This window comes from Rhagoletis zephyria, unplaced genomic scaffold, assembly GCF_001687245.7.
Source record: "Rhagoletis zephyria isolate East Lansing unplaced genomic scaffold, Rhagoletis_zephyria_1.1 Rzeph_scaffold_00283, whole genome shotgun sequence".
Lineage (NCBI taxonomy): Eukaryota > Metazoa > Arthropoda > Insecta > Diptera > Tephritidae > Rhagoletis > Rhagoletis zephyria.
Window position 1 is genome coordinate 185140 of NW_016157367.1, and position 16152 is coordinate 201291.

The 16152-nt window shown below is 31.0% G+C and overlaps 1 protein-coding gene and 1 long non-coding RNA gene across 6 annotated transcripts in view; both read left to right on the top strand.

Moving 5' to 3' along the window:
- REPTOR (repressed by TOR) overlaps positions 1 to 4146 on the top strand; it is a 53604-nt gene extending 49458 nt beyond the window's left edge. For all 5 annotated transcript variants that reach the window (XM_017610121.1, XM_017610124.1, XM_017610122.1 and 2 more), the window contains 5 exons: positions 208 to 796; positions 867 to 1084; positions 1206 to 1461; positions 1702 to 1827; positions 3092 to 4146. In XM_017610121.1, coding sequence (XP_017465610.1) covers positions 208 to 796; positions 867 to 1084; positions 1206 to 1461; positions 1702 to 1827; positions 3092 to 3198 — 1296 coding nt within the window. In that variant the 3' untranslated portion in view covers positions 3199 to 4146. The remainder of the gene's footprint in view (positions 1 to 207; positions 797 to 866; positions 1085 to 1205; positions 1462 to 1701; positions 1828 to 3091) is intronic.
- Positions 4147 to 4309: 163 nt separating this feature from the next.
- LOC108358679 (uncharacterized) lies at positions 4310 to 6214 on the top strand. Its single transcript, XR_001846814.1, has 2 exons — positions 4310 to 5167; positions 5201 to 6214. It is a non-coding gene; the product is annotated as an uncharacterized LOC108358679 (long non-coding RNA).
- The last annotated feature ends 9938 nt before the right edge of the window (positions 6215 to 16152 follow it).

A 16152-nucleotide genomic window follows, 5' to 3' on the forward strand; every position in this document is an offset into this window, starting at 1 on the left:
GATTTTTTCGACTATGCGCGTTTAGCACAGAAGGATTCAACCTACGTGTAATTCTAAGAAAATTTTCCGAAGAAACTATGGGTCTATGGTATACGCGCATAGTAAAAAAAAAAAAATTGACCCACCCTAATGTACATACATACATCAATTTTTTCAATTGTTTTATTCATTCACCCATTTATTAATCTCTTCTCTTCAACCACACAGCCCTCGCATTCGCCACTTCAGCTGAATTCCATTACGCCACCACCACCGCCGCATGCCAATCGCTCACAATATCAGCAAGTTAAATCGCGCAACATGTTGGAATTGCAAAAGAAGGGCTTCTCGATGTCGCCCGATCGTGTTAGCAGCAATGGCAGCAGCGTTGGCCTCTTAGGCCAATCGGTACCGGGCAACACTCATTTGCTAATGTCAGGCAATGCGCTTAGTCCCAGCAGTGGTGGCAGTAGCAGCGGCTTTGGCAGCACCATTGGCGGCGGGGGCGGCGGCGGCGGCGGCGGCAGCAGCAGCACCGTTGGCTCAGTGCACAAGTCGTTCCATTATCAAGGTGATACATCCATATCGCGTCTATCTTCATCGGCGCCCACACATCTCGGACTCGAACACATTTGGAAGCGACGTGAACCGCGACAACATTTGTTGTCCACTGGCTCGCTGGTCGAGGCTGAATCATTCTCGTCGCTGAGTACCGGCAGTGTTTTGTCGCCGGATGGCATTGATTTCTCGCAGGACGATGACGACGATGCATCGACTGACTATAATAGCGATAACTATGATGATTTGTCGAGCGATGGTAAGTGACTTTCTGCTATGTAGAATATTTGTGTTATGAAAATTCATCATCTGATTGTTTTCTCCCTCAGGCTCCGATAATGCGGACGATTCGCGCACCACAATCGGTCATTTGTCGAGCGGCAAAGGCAAGGAGCGCTACTTTTGGCAGTATAATGTGCAGGCGAAAGGACCGAAAGGCAAACGGCTCGTATTTCAGTCGCGTCTGGAGGATCCGCACGTCTTGAACGAGGCCACCGATCCGGTGTTTAGCCCCAATTGTTCCGTGCGTGGTATCAAGGTATTCAAAGTAAATACAACCAATTTGGGTCGTCCAATTCAGCTGCAGTTCCCTCTGATTCGCTGTGGGCTGTAGTTGTTTAAATTTATTTCATTGCTACAACATTTTTTTTTTTCATTTGATTTTGCAGCACAGCGGCAAAGCGCGCAAAGGTGATGGCAATGATCTCACACCAAATCCACGTAAACTACACATTATCGGCAAAGAGTTGGATAAGCTGAGTCGCACCATCAACGATATGACACCGGTATCGGAATTGCCTTTCAATGTGCGCCCCAAGTCGCGCAAGGAGAAAAATAAATTAGCCTCACGCGCTTGCCGGCTCAAGAAGAAGGCCCAGCATGAAGCGAATAAAATAAAACTTTTTGGACTAGAAATTGAACACAGTAAGTGAAAGGCGTGTATTATTGACCCCTATAATATGGAATATTTTAGGGTCGAATTAAGAAGTGAACATTTTGGGACATAACGATTAGTTTAGAGTACTGAATAGTTATGATTTGCAATTTGGTTTACGAAACTGCACAAAAATTGTAGTACCTAACCTAATGATCGGTTCCTTAAATGTTTGCCATAATTTCTTTATATTTGCTTATACATACCTATTAATTCAATTACTTTTCTAGAACGTTTAATTAATGGCATTTTCGAACTGAAACAAGCTCTGGCGCTCAAATACCAAAATAAAAATAATGGCGAAAACAACGAAGCGATTGATCAGCGCATCGAACAGATCTACAAAACGGCACAAAGTAAGCTTTAAAAGGGAAATAAATAAAAAAAAAATTAAATTTGTTAAACTGGATATTAATGGTAAAAGTGTTTGGGGAAAATAAGCTGAGATAGGACTACAATGGATTCAGCACTAGTTGAAAATAATATAATCTAATGTACGATTTGTCCGGCCACTATGGAACATAACATTTTAATCGAGTTTAAACCAAGAAAAATGTTGACGATTTTTGAAAGCAAAGTGAATGATTGATATTGTCCTCTGAGTATTTTGTTCAGTATCAAGAGAAAGATGAAAATAATCCCTTATTACAGAAATATGTTTTTCAACGCCAGAAGTATTCCAATATTTTAGTTATTTATGCTTTCGACGAAAGCAGTCCTCTGTATAAGTACATACATACTATATATTGCTTTTCATGAAATCTGAGCTGTCTCAGCAACTAATGGAAAGGACCAATGAGGAAATATTTTTTTTTATATTAGTTCCGACGTTTCGAATCGCCGTTTGACTAAGAATTTCTTACACCCGACTCAGTTTTAATACGGCAATAAATTCGCGCATAGAAAATTTGACCCACCTAGGTCAGGGCATTGGGCGCTGCATACAAAATATTTTCTAGGAATATGGCAGAAGCTTGGTCGTTCGGAGTATTGCTTCAATGCTGGAAGGGTCAGCTTATTTTTAATTTTAGTAATAGGGATAGGCGAATAAAGAGGCGATTGTTTTACATTTACATATGTATGCTTTAAAATGAACAGATTGCACTCTTTACATATTTACATTAGGGTTCAACCCTCTTCATACAAGATACCATTGTTACTATTTTTCTATTGAAATTATAAAATGTATTATGTTTAAAGACTTCCGTCCATTGTCCGTCCGTTAGGCCAATATGAAATTATCTAAAAAATTTGAGTTTTTAATAAATAAAATTAGTTTTAAAAATATGTATTCCAAAAAATCACCTCAGATGACAGAAGAGTTTAAGCTTAGAAAGTCTGCGTAAAAGTGTTCAAACATTTTATCAACGGAATCAAAATAATAAGATTTTCGGAGGTATTTTCAAATCAGCGCAGCTTACGTAAATCTTCATATTTATCCGACAAATTGTGATGGAATTCTTACACCCAAACTTTAACAGCTTTGTAAATAATTTTTTTTTTACGAAAATTCCACTTTAAATCTATTTTATTTTTGATAAATAAGACCATTAAAATATAACAAATTGTACAATTAATATATTATCATTTACCAATTTATTTTTCTCCCCCTTCTCTTAGCTGGCCTTCGTATAGCTGGTGATACTACAGACTTTGTTAACAAAGTGCTGGAGAATGTGAAAGGCGGTATACCAAATGGCGGACTAGAGGATCTAAGGCATTCATAGAATCGCGGCAAAAGAGGAAAGATGAATGGGAGATGTGAATAGCTTTTAAGGATAAAAATTGGAGGCTCAAAAGTGAAAATGAAAAGAGAAGTGAAAGGAAAGAATACAAATGAAGAATGCGTGATGGAACGTGTAATAGAGGAGTAATCAGCAAAAATGAGGAAATGTGTGGCTGCCAAAAGTGTGATGATAAAAAGAGAGATGCGAGGGGCAAGAGGAGTAAAATGAAAAATGTGAAGCAGAAATATTTGGTTAAAACAAGCTTACTGTGCAGAATTGAGCTATGGAAAGTTGTATTTCTTGTTTTTTTTTTTAAGTGAAAACACTTGAAAACGAATGAAGGTTTGCGGAAGTAAAGGAAACTGGAACAGAAATTGAAAAAAAATGTTGCGGGCTAATTTTTATATGGATGCTAAATAGCACTATTTGTTTAAAGCCCGAAAATGAGGAAACAATACATTGTAAAACGTTAACGAAAGAGGCCACAGGTTATGTTTTTCTTTAGCTCTTAAGTGATAATGTTATTTGAGTGAAAGGAAATGATGTTAAAATGTTGACGGGCAGAATAAGAGGAACTGTTGTTGTTGCTGTTTCGATGAGGTTGGATAATGAACAATGAGCTACCAGTTTTACCTGCCTATTTTATAAGGACTTTAATAAATATATTTTTTTTTGTGCTTCAATAATATGGAGAAACGCTATATTTATACATACATACATATAATTATATAAAAACCTAATATATTTGCATAAACATATAATTAATAACTGTTATATACGCTATAAATATGATTATAGTAATTTAGGGAAACAAAAATGAATTGTTGCTATCGATGTCTGTGAAAAAGCAAGAGAATTTTGAATAAAAAATAAAAACAAAAAATACTAAAATATGTGCTGGTGTATATTTAAGCATTTAGTTATTAATAAATACTTGTCGAGCAGGAAGTACATAAGTGGAGGCAAACATACACACTCTATCCATGAAGATGTATAGTATGTGCGTTTGTGCGTTTATACATGAAATGTTAACTAATATTTTTGTATACATACAAACTTATATAGTTATGTACATGCATGTATTTATATGTAGCATGTTTTAATGTATTTTAAGCTTGTTTTTGAAATAATGTAGTTTATGGAATTTTATAGTTTTTAATGAGTTATTTTTAAATCAATTTTATGTTTAGTTTGGCTGATATTGTTTTGTGCTTTATGTTTTGTTTATTATTAACACCTTGTACATACATTTATACAGTGATGGTCAGTTATAGGCTACTCATCGCTTGTGTATTCAAAGAAAAAACTGTGCTTTCCAAAGCACTTTTATAAAAAAAATATATATATATATTTTTAACACAAACATTTCCAAAGTGTAGGATAAAAAAATGCTAATTTGATGTGTTTAATTTCTATCTGAAAACTTGTGTCTTTTATTTTCTAATCTCTTTTGTATTCGTTGTAAGACGCTGGAGCCATAAATGTTCGAAAGTCATACACTTAACAACGACGTTTACTGTTCACAACCTAGGTTCTTCGTTAAATATTGCTAGTTCACTAATTTTGTTTTAGTGTATTGTTGCACTTCACCTTATGAATTTGGCCAAGACTGCTGCTAAACTTATTTAAATAGTACAAATAAAGGTTAGGCATGAAGATTCTAGATAATGACACGCATTCTAATACCGTTTGGCTCATACGATCATATACCTAAAGATGGAACCAATTGCAAAGAGTTCTGACGGTTTTTCAGTCGCAGACCTTCTTCAAATTTAGGTCTTGCAGATCATCGAAAATTGATCGTCGTCTCAGTTTAGTATATGCTGGATATAAGAAGAGGAAGTCTTCGATGTTCTCGATTTCACCATCATCCCAACAGCTGCAGCAGTAGGCGTTCGCTGGAAATCCTATTCTGCTAGAAAGAATTCCCTTTAAACAGTGGCCAATGATGATTCCAACAACCAGCTTAGTTCGGGCTTTCAATAGATAAAAGGGCTTGGAGTCCCCAGCGGTACTCTAGCATCGTAGGAGGTATTAATGGCCACAACAGCTGTGCATTTCGTTGCCAATATTTGAGTGCCAGATCGTTATGTTATTCCTGCACTTTTGTATAGATGAAGAAGACAATTTAAATATTTAACTGGAGCTCAAAATGAAGTTGTATTTGTTGCCATTAAATTCAGAGTTTTAGAGCAATTTTGAATGGATGGTCAAAAAAGGTTAGAGCAGTGACTTCCAATGCTCGTTGTTCTTGTTACTTTCAACATAAAAAACGCTTAAGGAACGCTCTTGTACTGACAATTCTTGGACTGTCATGCGAAAGGCCTCTGTAACTTTCAAAGTGTCTTCTAAATGATCTTCTTCTGACTTTTTATGCATCACTTCTCTCGGTTGATTGCTTAATGCCTCTGGCATCAGATTGGTAGGATATTCAGGGTACGCCAGGAGGCTGTGTTGTGTGGGCTCTCTCACAAAACGTTTGAAAGCGGCTTTAGAAGATGAAATTCAAATATGCCGAACGCTTTCCATTCAGTTCAAGTATATAATTTTGCTCACTCAAATTTGAATCGATTAATGAGCAACAGATCTATGCGATGGGCCAATTTCCTTGAGAGAACTTGATAAATTTTTTTAGAAGTTTTTCGTTTTTATTTGCAAAATTAAATTTTTTCGCTTTGAGCACTTAGAAGATGCTAATCCACCAGTTGTGTTCGGACCTAATTTAATTGCCCTGTATTCACTTAGTGTGTTTTTTATGTATATTTGATGGATAGCAATTTTTATTTGTCCACTGTTTGTTGGTAAAACGCAAGGGACCTTAGCATATCAAAAAAGATTCAATTAGAAAAGGCCTCGGAAGACTCAAAAACGTAAAAGCGTTGACTGCACTATTGGAATGTCTATGAAAAGTATTTCCTTGTTTGCAGTTCGCCCACTTTTTGCGTTCAGGCGAACAGCTAAATGTGGCAGACACTTTAGCTTTTGAAAAAAAATGCATTGAAATTTCAGAGGAAATTTAAAAAAAAAGATGAGAAACACTAAAAAACCACATTACGCAGATTTTCTATATGTTTTTCAATGAATATAGGTTTCATTAAGTAGCTCGATGGTTTATTTGATTATTCTTAAGTTTGTTTTTCTGTGCTGGTTAAAATTTTATGTCGCCTTACATACATACATATGTACATGCATATGTATGTTTGCTCATAACTTTCTGGAAAATAACAAAAAATGCACACAAACAGCTGAACGAAATAAAATAGAATAGCCAAATAGTGCTTGCTATATGCGTACATTTAAACAAGATTTTTATATATTTGTAAACGAAAGTAAAAAAACAAAGCACCGCAACAATGCTACCTTCATAATTTAATAAAAAAATGTACATATGAACATATCCATAAATACATACATGCCTACCATATATGTACGAATGCATGTGAATAACGAGTAATATATATATTTTCAATATTTAAACCTATTCTATATAACGGCTTAGGAAAGCTATGATTAAAATCTTAAACACTATTTTTAATATTGACATGCAAAATATTTGCCACATAAAAATATTTATAGGAAGCGAGCTCTGCGAGCCATTTGCTTTAGCAGTAATTAATAGAAAGTAGCATCTTCTATACACACTAATGTAAAAATAAAAATAAAAATGTCTAGAAATATGTACGTACATATACAGGGTGATATAATTCTAATTATGCTAATTAATTTAATGTTTATTGCAATTATGTTTATTATTATCATTACTATTACTGTTAATATTAAATACGTATGCATACATTTTATTATCAATTTTGTTTATTAAAAAAAAAGAAGTTAAAGCTTTTAAACTTATTTCGGCTTAATTTAAAATAATTGTGAATTTTATTAATTTGGCATATGTATGTGTGTACATGAAACAAAAAAACACTTGCACGCCATGCATTCATACAGATGTAAATGCCTGTACGTAAATTAGGGCGCATCACTCTCCATACAAAAAAAAAAATCGTTACAGTTTTTCTATCGGAAATATTATATGTAGTATGTTTAAAGACTTCCGCCAAAATATTTTGGAAAAATATTAGGATTTACGATACGAAAATATCTTCAAAAATTGCGTTTCTAATAAATAAAAACAGTTTTAAAAAATATTTTTTTCTAAGAAATTATCTCCGCTGATATAAGAGTTTAAGCTTACAAGGTCCTCATAAAAATGCTTAAATTTTTTATTTTTATTTTTTTTAATTATTTTGGCGGAAATTTTAAACTGTAATACCTTTTTTAATTCCGGTGGAAAAACCGCCACTTGCATTGGTGATGCACCCTTATGTACATATAAATACATATTTAGCTGATGAATAATTTTGTTTTGGAAAATTTCTATGCAAAAAGAAAAAAATTGCATTTTTGCTGCTCAAATTCAACTGTAAATTGTAATATTATAAAATGTAAAATGCGAAAGAAAAAAGAAGCTTACTGCAACAGAAAATTACGAAAAATAATTAAAACTTTGCAGCGGATCATAACAAATAAATTTTGAATATTATAAAAAAGACTTTTAGGCATACAAAACTAATATGAAAACTTCGCAAGAAAATACAGCATACCAAATGAAAGCATACAGCTAACCAAGTAAACAGCAAGAACGTAATTTCAAGAAAAATCAAAATTAAATATTAGAACTAAAAACATTTTTTATGCGCAAATGTAATGCTGTAGGAGCGAAGTTGTAGCAAAAAAAAATTTAAAAAATTATTAAACTGAAGAGCCCAAGCCCCTATACAATAATGTGGTGATATTTAATTTTTTGACATTCGACTGATTCAGCAAAAATCTAAAAGGCAAATATTTCAAATAAGACAGTGTCAAATCTTTCAAACTAGTTTCATTACTTCATCTGGCCTAATTCGATTTTGAAAATGTGGTAACTTCAGATGGTAGGCTGTTGTTGTTGTAATACTATACAAATTCCCCTACAAGTTTTTGGGGAATGATGCTGCTCGTTCCGGTAACGTAGACCTGACTGACCTTATAATCGACTTTCACGCTTGCTGTATAATCGAGTTAAAATTTTGAGTTATAGGTTATTATTTAAAATTTTTTGTTTTTACTTTATCTATATTTTTCGAGTTAAAATTCTGCGCTCTTCCTTTTTATAGATATTTTTTTTTAGTTCGATTTTAGGTGAAAAAAAATTAAATTAATTACCTTTTTTCTACACAATTTAAATATTTTAGAACATTTCAGTTCTGCATAGATGTTTTTATAATTTTTTTAATTTCCACGTTAAATTTTTTTATTCATATTCGGCTTGTAATTAAAAAATTTAAACTTGCAATAAATTTTGGGTTATATTTATTAAGGAATTACTAAACATTAATTTTTATCTTGTTTTTTGTAATACTGTTTATAACACTTTTTTTTTGTAATACACTTGTTTTCTTTTAATTTTTGATTTGAAAACTTTGCTCAGTAATTTTTTTTCGTATGTATTTTTTTTACGCTTTTATTTGCACAAATTTAAAAATGAAACAACACCATACAAATTTTAAACTGTCAAAGAATTCAGTTTTAAATCCGATTCATGCAAGCAAGATCGCACAATTTTTGACGATTTTAAAAAGTCTATAAAATGTCAAGTTTTACAGGCATAATTTCTTCGTGTAAAACCACAGCTGTGCAATTTTCAGTCATTTGTTTCAAATTTTTTTTTTTATTATTTACTTTTATAAAATTTGTTTTTAATAATTATTTTTTAATATTTTTTAAATTTGTCAACTGTCACGAAATTTTTTTTAGAAGCGAAATGTTTTTATTTCGTTTTCAGCTTTTTTTTATTATGAAAGCATATTTTTATTAAAAAAATCATATTCTTAATAACCTCAAATTTGTGTGAATTAAAAAAGTTGTGCAATTTTAATTTTGCTAATTTTATTATTTTTTAATTCTAGTTTCGTTTTATGTAAATTCTTTTTTCTGTCAAATATGTCTTGAAAAAATTAATTTTTTTTTTGGAATCAAGACATATGTATTTGACAACCCTTCGACGTTGGCTTTACAAATCAAAATTTTTTAGCTGAATATAAAATTAAAATTAAAAAAGGAACTACAACGCATGTATTTTTTGATAGAAATCGTGGGAAAGATTATAATTTTTTTATTGTTAAATCCAAAAAGATTTGAAAATACTAAAAAAAAGCTAGTCTCTTGACTAGACGATTGCATTTCATCTGCAAATATTTTATTTCTTCTGCAAAAATTTTTATTTTTAAGTTTAATTATGCTGAAGAACAAATAGCTTCAGAAATTAAATAATAATAAGTAATATAATTTTCAAAATTTTTCCCTTATAATCAGAAGCAAAATTCTGTATCGGTAGAGGCTAGTTGGTATTTTTTTTTCGATTTTTACTACTTCAAGTCAAGAAAATTTTGTAAGTTCTTTATTTTTAGAAATAATAAATTTTTATTTTTCTTTAGTTTTAATTTCTTAAAACTAGTTTAATTTTTTATTTTAAAAAATATCAACTTTTATTTTTTTTAGTTTTTATACTTTTAATTTGATTAATATTTGATTTGGTTTGTTTTTTTTATATATTTTTGTTAGTCTTCAAATTATTTGAATTTGAATTTCTTTTAATAACAAAACAAAAAGTTATTTTGGTCCGCGTAAGTGAGCAATCGAAACCATCTAAAGTATTGCCACATAACATAAAAAGAAATTCTAACAAACAGAAAAAAATAAAATATCTAATAATTTTCAACTCTTGTAATTAGTATGCCAATAAATAAAAAAGTCGATGCTATACTAAAAACCAAATATTCAATCAAACAAACAAACATACAACAAAAAAAAAACCTACAAACAAAGATAACGGGTTTCATTTTAAGCTTAATATTTAGATTAAGAAAACGAAAAAAAATATCTTATATTCCTTTATTGTAAAATATTACGTACATAAATATATATACTTTAAATTTATATGCATAAACATATACACGAGTAAATACATACACTATTATATACATAAATAGTAATTTAATACATATTTAGTAATTTAATGCAAAAAAGAATTGTGGAAAGAAATAACTTAAAAATATCAAAGAAAAAAAAACAACTTCAATTCTTTTGAGTTTTATTGATTTTATTGTTTTTATTTGGTGCCTGTCTTTATTTCTATTGCTGCTTTCCACTTTCAGTTGGTGGTTTAAGTTGTGCTTTGTAATACTTTTTCTTCGTAGTATTTTTCATATTTATGTATATGTGGAGGTTTTCTTAGTTCGCTTAAAAAAGAAAGAGGACTTAACCTTTACTATATTCACGTATACATATTTTTAGTTCTACCTTCAGCTAATACAAATTTTTGATTTTAGCACAAAAATGTATGTGAAGCAAAGGCTTGTGGTTATATTTGACCACAAAATTTGTCCAACGTATTTTGGCTCCTCTTTAACCTTCGCCAAGAGATTTTTAATCTAGGCAGGCGATTTAGTTGAAGGCCTTTTTTTTACTAGCAACGTCTTTTCACTGCATTGACGGCAAATGCCATTGAATTTGAGATAGTGAAAACAAGTCGTAAGTCCTGGCTTTCTGAAAGCTATTATGAATTTGAAAGGAATTGCTACTACATATTTTAATTGGGTTTGGGTATTATTATTTTTTTTTTTTCTCACTAATAACAATAATATTTTGGCGCTTACACTTTAGCTTAGTGCTTGGCCTTGCTTCTTCTCCAATTTGTGGTGTGCGTCTTGATGTTGTTATACAAATGGAGGGGCCTACAATTTTATGCCGCCCAGCACGGCAAATGGATTTTGTGAGATAGTTTTTTCATGGCAGAAATACACTCAGAGGTTTGCCGTAGCCTGCCGAGGGGCAACCGCTGTTAGAAAAAAAAAATAAAATTTATAATTTAGATGTTGCCGGGGGCAGGGATATAACCCAGGCCCTACGGAGTGGTAGTACGCACCTCTAACCACTCAGGCACAGCGACGCTTAAAAAAAAACACACACACATCTAAGAGGGCTACATCTTCGTTTCTTTTTTATGTTTTAGAAATACATACATTTATTTTTGAAGTTGATTGTTTAGTATTAACTTCTTAAAACAAATTGTGATTGAAAATTTTAGTACAAAAGATTATTTATAAAGTTCTTTGAAGAGTAATATTTTGGCAATTTTCAGTAACATTTCCCTTTAATAAGTCTATAAATATATTTATTGATTCAGTGTAGAGCGTCAAAAATTGCGTATAGTTATAAAGTTGGACATATTTGATTGACGCTTGGTACTCGCGAGGTCAACTTTCAAATTCTGATCTAGATTCCGGGCTAAGGGAACTTGGGATTCTAGAACTCGCTACGCTATATCTGAAAAGAAAAATTTTTCGTCGATAGTGCATTTTTCGTATCCCAAAAACTGTTTAGAAAATTACTTAAGTTTTCGTGAACTTTTCGAGCTTTGAAAACTCCGAAAATGATCATGTTTTTTGCAAACAATAATTTTAAAATAGTTTTTCCAACTGAAAAATTGAAAACAGGTATAGTAGCGCGATACCGTTCGTTAGTTTCCGGAAGGTGTCAGGTTCGAATACCGTCAGACGCAATACCTAAAAATTATATAAAAAGTATTTATTCAAATTTATAGATTTTATTTGGTGTATGAAAAAGCATCTGCGAAGTTCAGAACGAATGCGTTTTCAACGAAAAATTTAATCAGAAAAACAACCGAAAACGTATCGGATTCATTAAAATTTTCAGTACTTTTCTAGACGTACATATATATAATATTAAACTTATTGTGCGAATCTTACTTAAATATTTTAACTTTCAAAGTTGCTCTATATTAGGTGCATTTAAATGGCCTTCGTAAATTATTTAATAAATTATCAGGATATATATAAAATATTTTTCTCGTTTTTCAGTTCTTTGTTGTTATTTCCCGCCATGGCGAAATTTGTGTTCCTCTGATTGTTATTTATTATGTAACGCTTTGTGTTCAAATTGATACAAATATTAGTTGATTAATCAATTTTTGGCTTAAATAATAAATGTACAAATAAATAAATGTGCTATAATTCTTTGTAATAAGTTTAAATAAGATCATTTTCCTAATTGCTATAAAATTAAGGTAAACATTTTTTTCAAAATAACAAGTAACGGTATACCATGGCAGGCACACCACAACTCCAAATTGAATCTTCCCGAGCAAATCATCCAAAGTGTATCATCCCTGTTCAAATATTTTCCTCGTCGCAAATTGAAGAATGGTTGTTTCATCAAAAGCTAGTCGTTGGTAGACTTCTTTCATCGTTAATTTTTGATGAGCATTTTTGAAAAAATTAAAAAGGTAATTTACACTTGTCAATTCGGATGATTCTTCAAAGATCTATGATGAATATAAGAAAGTGACAAGTGTAAGAGTTTTGTTAATAACCAGCTTAAAATTTTCAGAAGTAACTAAACAAGGAAAACGGGATGCACACTCTTGAAGAAATCTACCGCGCTACCATAGAGTTATTCACAAAAGCAAGACGCTCAGTGTGAAGACAACCTATTTCTGACGGTATACGCCATTATAAAATTTAGCTCACTAAACCCCTGCTGATATTCTGACAATCGCTACGCCAGATTTTCGTCGCCCAAATTCTCTAAATGAAAATCAGTCGGGCCTGAAAGTATGTATACAATATGAAAAAGTAACAGATGCCATGAGTGAACCAGCCAAATCTGGTAGTATGAGGTAGGCTGTTGCTTATGAAAATTTTTGCCGATCAAATTTAGCAATAACGAATGCTCCAATTCGGCTGCGGCCTGGAAGTATGCATCATTTTGGCTTGAGAAAATTTTCAACTTTATTCCATAAAAAAAAAAAACTACTATTGAATGCCAGATTTCCGCTGGACATTAAATTTTAATTGAATTTAAGTACACAAAACGCGAATATCGGTAATAATTAAAAAAAAAATATGTACTAAGTTATGTAAGAAAATTTTTTAATTTTTTTTTAACTTTTTTTGAAAATTCCATTTAATTTGGATACAAAACGAATTTATTTGTGTTTAGAAGCATATTAAAAATTGGGAAATTGTGAAGCATAATAATAATATCAGAAAATAAGTAAACTAAGTTAAAAGCGAGCAAAAAAATGTCACATTTCAATAAAGTTGAGATTTAATGGCTTAGGATTTTCAAATTTACTCAAATTAGATTTACGTTTGAAATTAAGAAATCAACACAAGACGATTATAGAATATGCAGAATTGGAAAGAAAATGAAAGCAATGGAGCAAAAAGCGAGTGGCGAAAACTGTGAGAGATGGCAAAAATTGCCGAGCATTGACACAAATTAAAAAAAAAAATGTAAAGTGATAAGAATTTTCAAATTCGAGAATTGAAAATTGGAGGCTACACAAGGCAGGTAAATTGATTTGAATAAGGAAAAATTTGGAAGAAAAGAAAACTAATTGTAAATATGGAAGATTGTTAAATATAGCGATGATGCAAGCACCTATACATACATAAGAGGTTATATGTATGGTAATGTAAAAATTGAAGTGGCCCTATTCATACTACAACTAAAATATGCAACTAAAGTACAAGCTAAAAACTAAACGATAATTGAAAATCAAATTAAAATTTGTTTTATTTTTTTTTTAATATCTATATATGTAAGTGAAGAGTAAAATTTTAGTTTAAAACACGGTAAACAGCTTTTAAGGGCGATATAAAAATTCATACACTGATTTAAAAAAAAAAACATTATTTTTCAGTTAAAATTCAACCACAGAGCATCTTTTGTGGAATTAAAAATTATTTTAAACGAGTTCTAATATTACAAAGGAATCACTGGAAAAAGCCAATATGTAACAACTTTAACCCTTAACTGCTGCATAAAAAATATAAAACATATGGATATTGTCTCCAACAAAAAACAAAAAAAAAATCCTAAATGCGGCACATAGTTTGCAGGTAACCATAAAACATACAGCTAAGTGTACTCTCTTCAACTTCACAATAGATTGTTTTGACAGAGGTAAGTTCATATCTACTTCCTATATGGAGAAGCTGGAATACCAGCTCCCGCTAGCCCCTTTCCACAGAGATGATACGAAAACGTTAGTTGTTTTCGGAAAGAAATTTAGAGCTGCGCGTTGTAGAGACATAAACGAGTACAGTAGAGTTCGAAAAAAATGTTTTTTTTTTTGTCGAACGTAGACATTTTTCGACATATCTACGGCATTTACACTTAGATCTTGATGAAATAAAAAATAGGTATCTGCTTTGTTTCGATAAATAATGTGAAAAAAAATATTTGACACAAAAAAAAAAAACATTGAGATGTAAATTTTTGTATGAAATGGCCCATATATAAATAAAATAGTAGATCATATTGAGATCAATAATAATAAAATAACATTGAGAAAAACGTTTAGCGCTAGTTTTTTCTCAACTTCAAAAGAAATAGGAACGCCACAAATTACCCTGAGCATTGAATATTTATTTCAAAATATTTTGTCCAGAAAGAATTATTCTGTAATTTTTTACATTACTGCTCTCCGGAAGTCTCGAAAAAAAAGAATTTATTTATTGAACCAAGCTATTCTTGACCCTCTCATGCGCGAATTAAATTGGTTAGGGCTAAAACTTTTTGAATGACATAAATATTATGGTTGGTTGAGCTTTAAATATGAACTAATATATCTTTCAAACGTCCATGGTTTCTGGTTTGACCATTGTGGAATTTTGCTTATAAATGTTTAACAAGTTTTCTAACAAAAACTAAAATGAACGTTTACGATTTGACGTTGTCAGTCTATTTTCTTTGACAAATTTTATATCCTTAACCCTTATGTTCAAAAAAAATATAGCTTTTTAACTGTATTTTTAAAATGTTGCAGAACCATTTTTAGCAACATTTATGTTGCGGACAGGTAGTCACAACGAAAAGACTTTAAAAACTGATTTATGCCATAATTGTGACATGAAATTCGGTTTTTGGCTTAACAATATTCTGAAGTGTCATTCAAAACAAACCGTTAGGAAATATATTGCAAACCACAAGATTTATAAACCAAAGTTGGCTATAGGCAACATCGGGCATGAAAGGGTTAATGCCATTTAATAAGATCTACAATTTAAATTGTCTACAAAAAAGGCCCCTAAGCCCACAAATACGTCATTCTACAAATTTAAATTATAAAAATTCACTCACTATTTTGGAGATTACCTACCCTGCCCTGCATAAAGAACTTTTATTCCATGATAATGTAGCCAGCAACAATGCTGATAGCAACATGTAACTTCAACACTTTTTTTCTTAAAAATTTTCATGTGATTATAATTTGAACCAAGCACGTAAGTTCCTCAAAAAATTATAGTAAAGAGTAATGCATATATATTAATAACAAATTTGTAAAAGACTTGTACTCATAAAATATTTATAGATGTACATTTACTACCTAAAAAGTACATATGTATTAAAAAACACTACAAAAAAATTTTCAGCAGAAGAAATGTATGTGTATGAGTGGTAAAAGAAAAAGAAACTTGAAAAATTTTATAAACGTTAAATGTGCTTTAAATAAATGTGCTTCATTTATACAAATTTCGAAAAAGAGCAAAGTAAGCCAAGAATATTAAAACCATAAGGAATTTAATTAGGTATAAGGAGTAAAAAGTCCAAATAGGGCAGTTAAAATGAAAGCAACAACAACAATAACCAACCAAGAAAACAAAACAAATAACAACCCAAAAAAAAAAAAAAATATATGTGAGCGAAAAGAACTACCTCAGTAAAATTCTATAAAAACGAAACATTTATACAAAAATGAGTGACCTACCCATGTACTGTTATGGGTTAAGGAAAAAAAATATGAGAAATATTTATTTTAAAATTGAAATAAATATGTAAATAAAAAGTGAGTTAAACTGCAGCAGAGGAGAAAAATGTCGAACA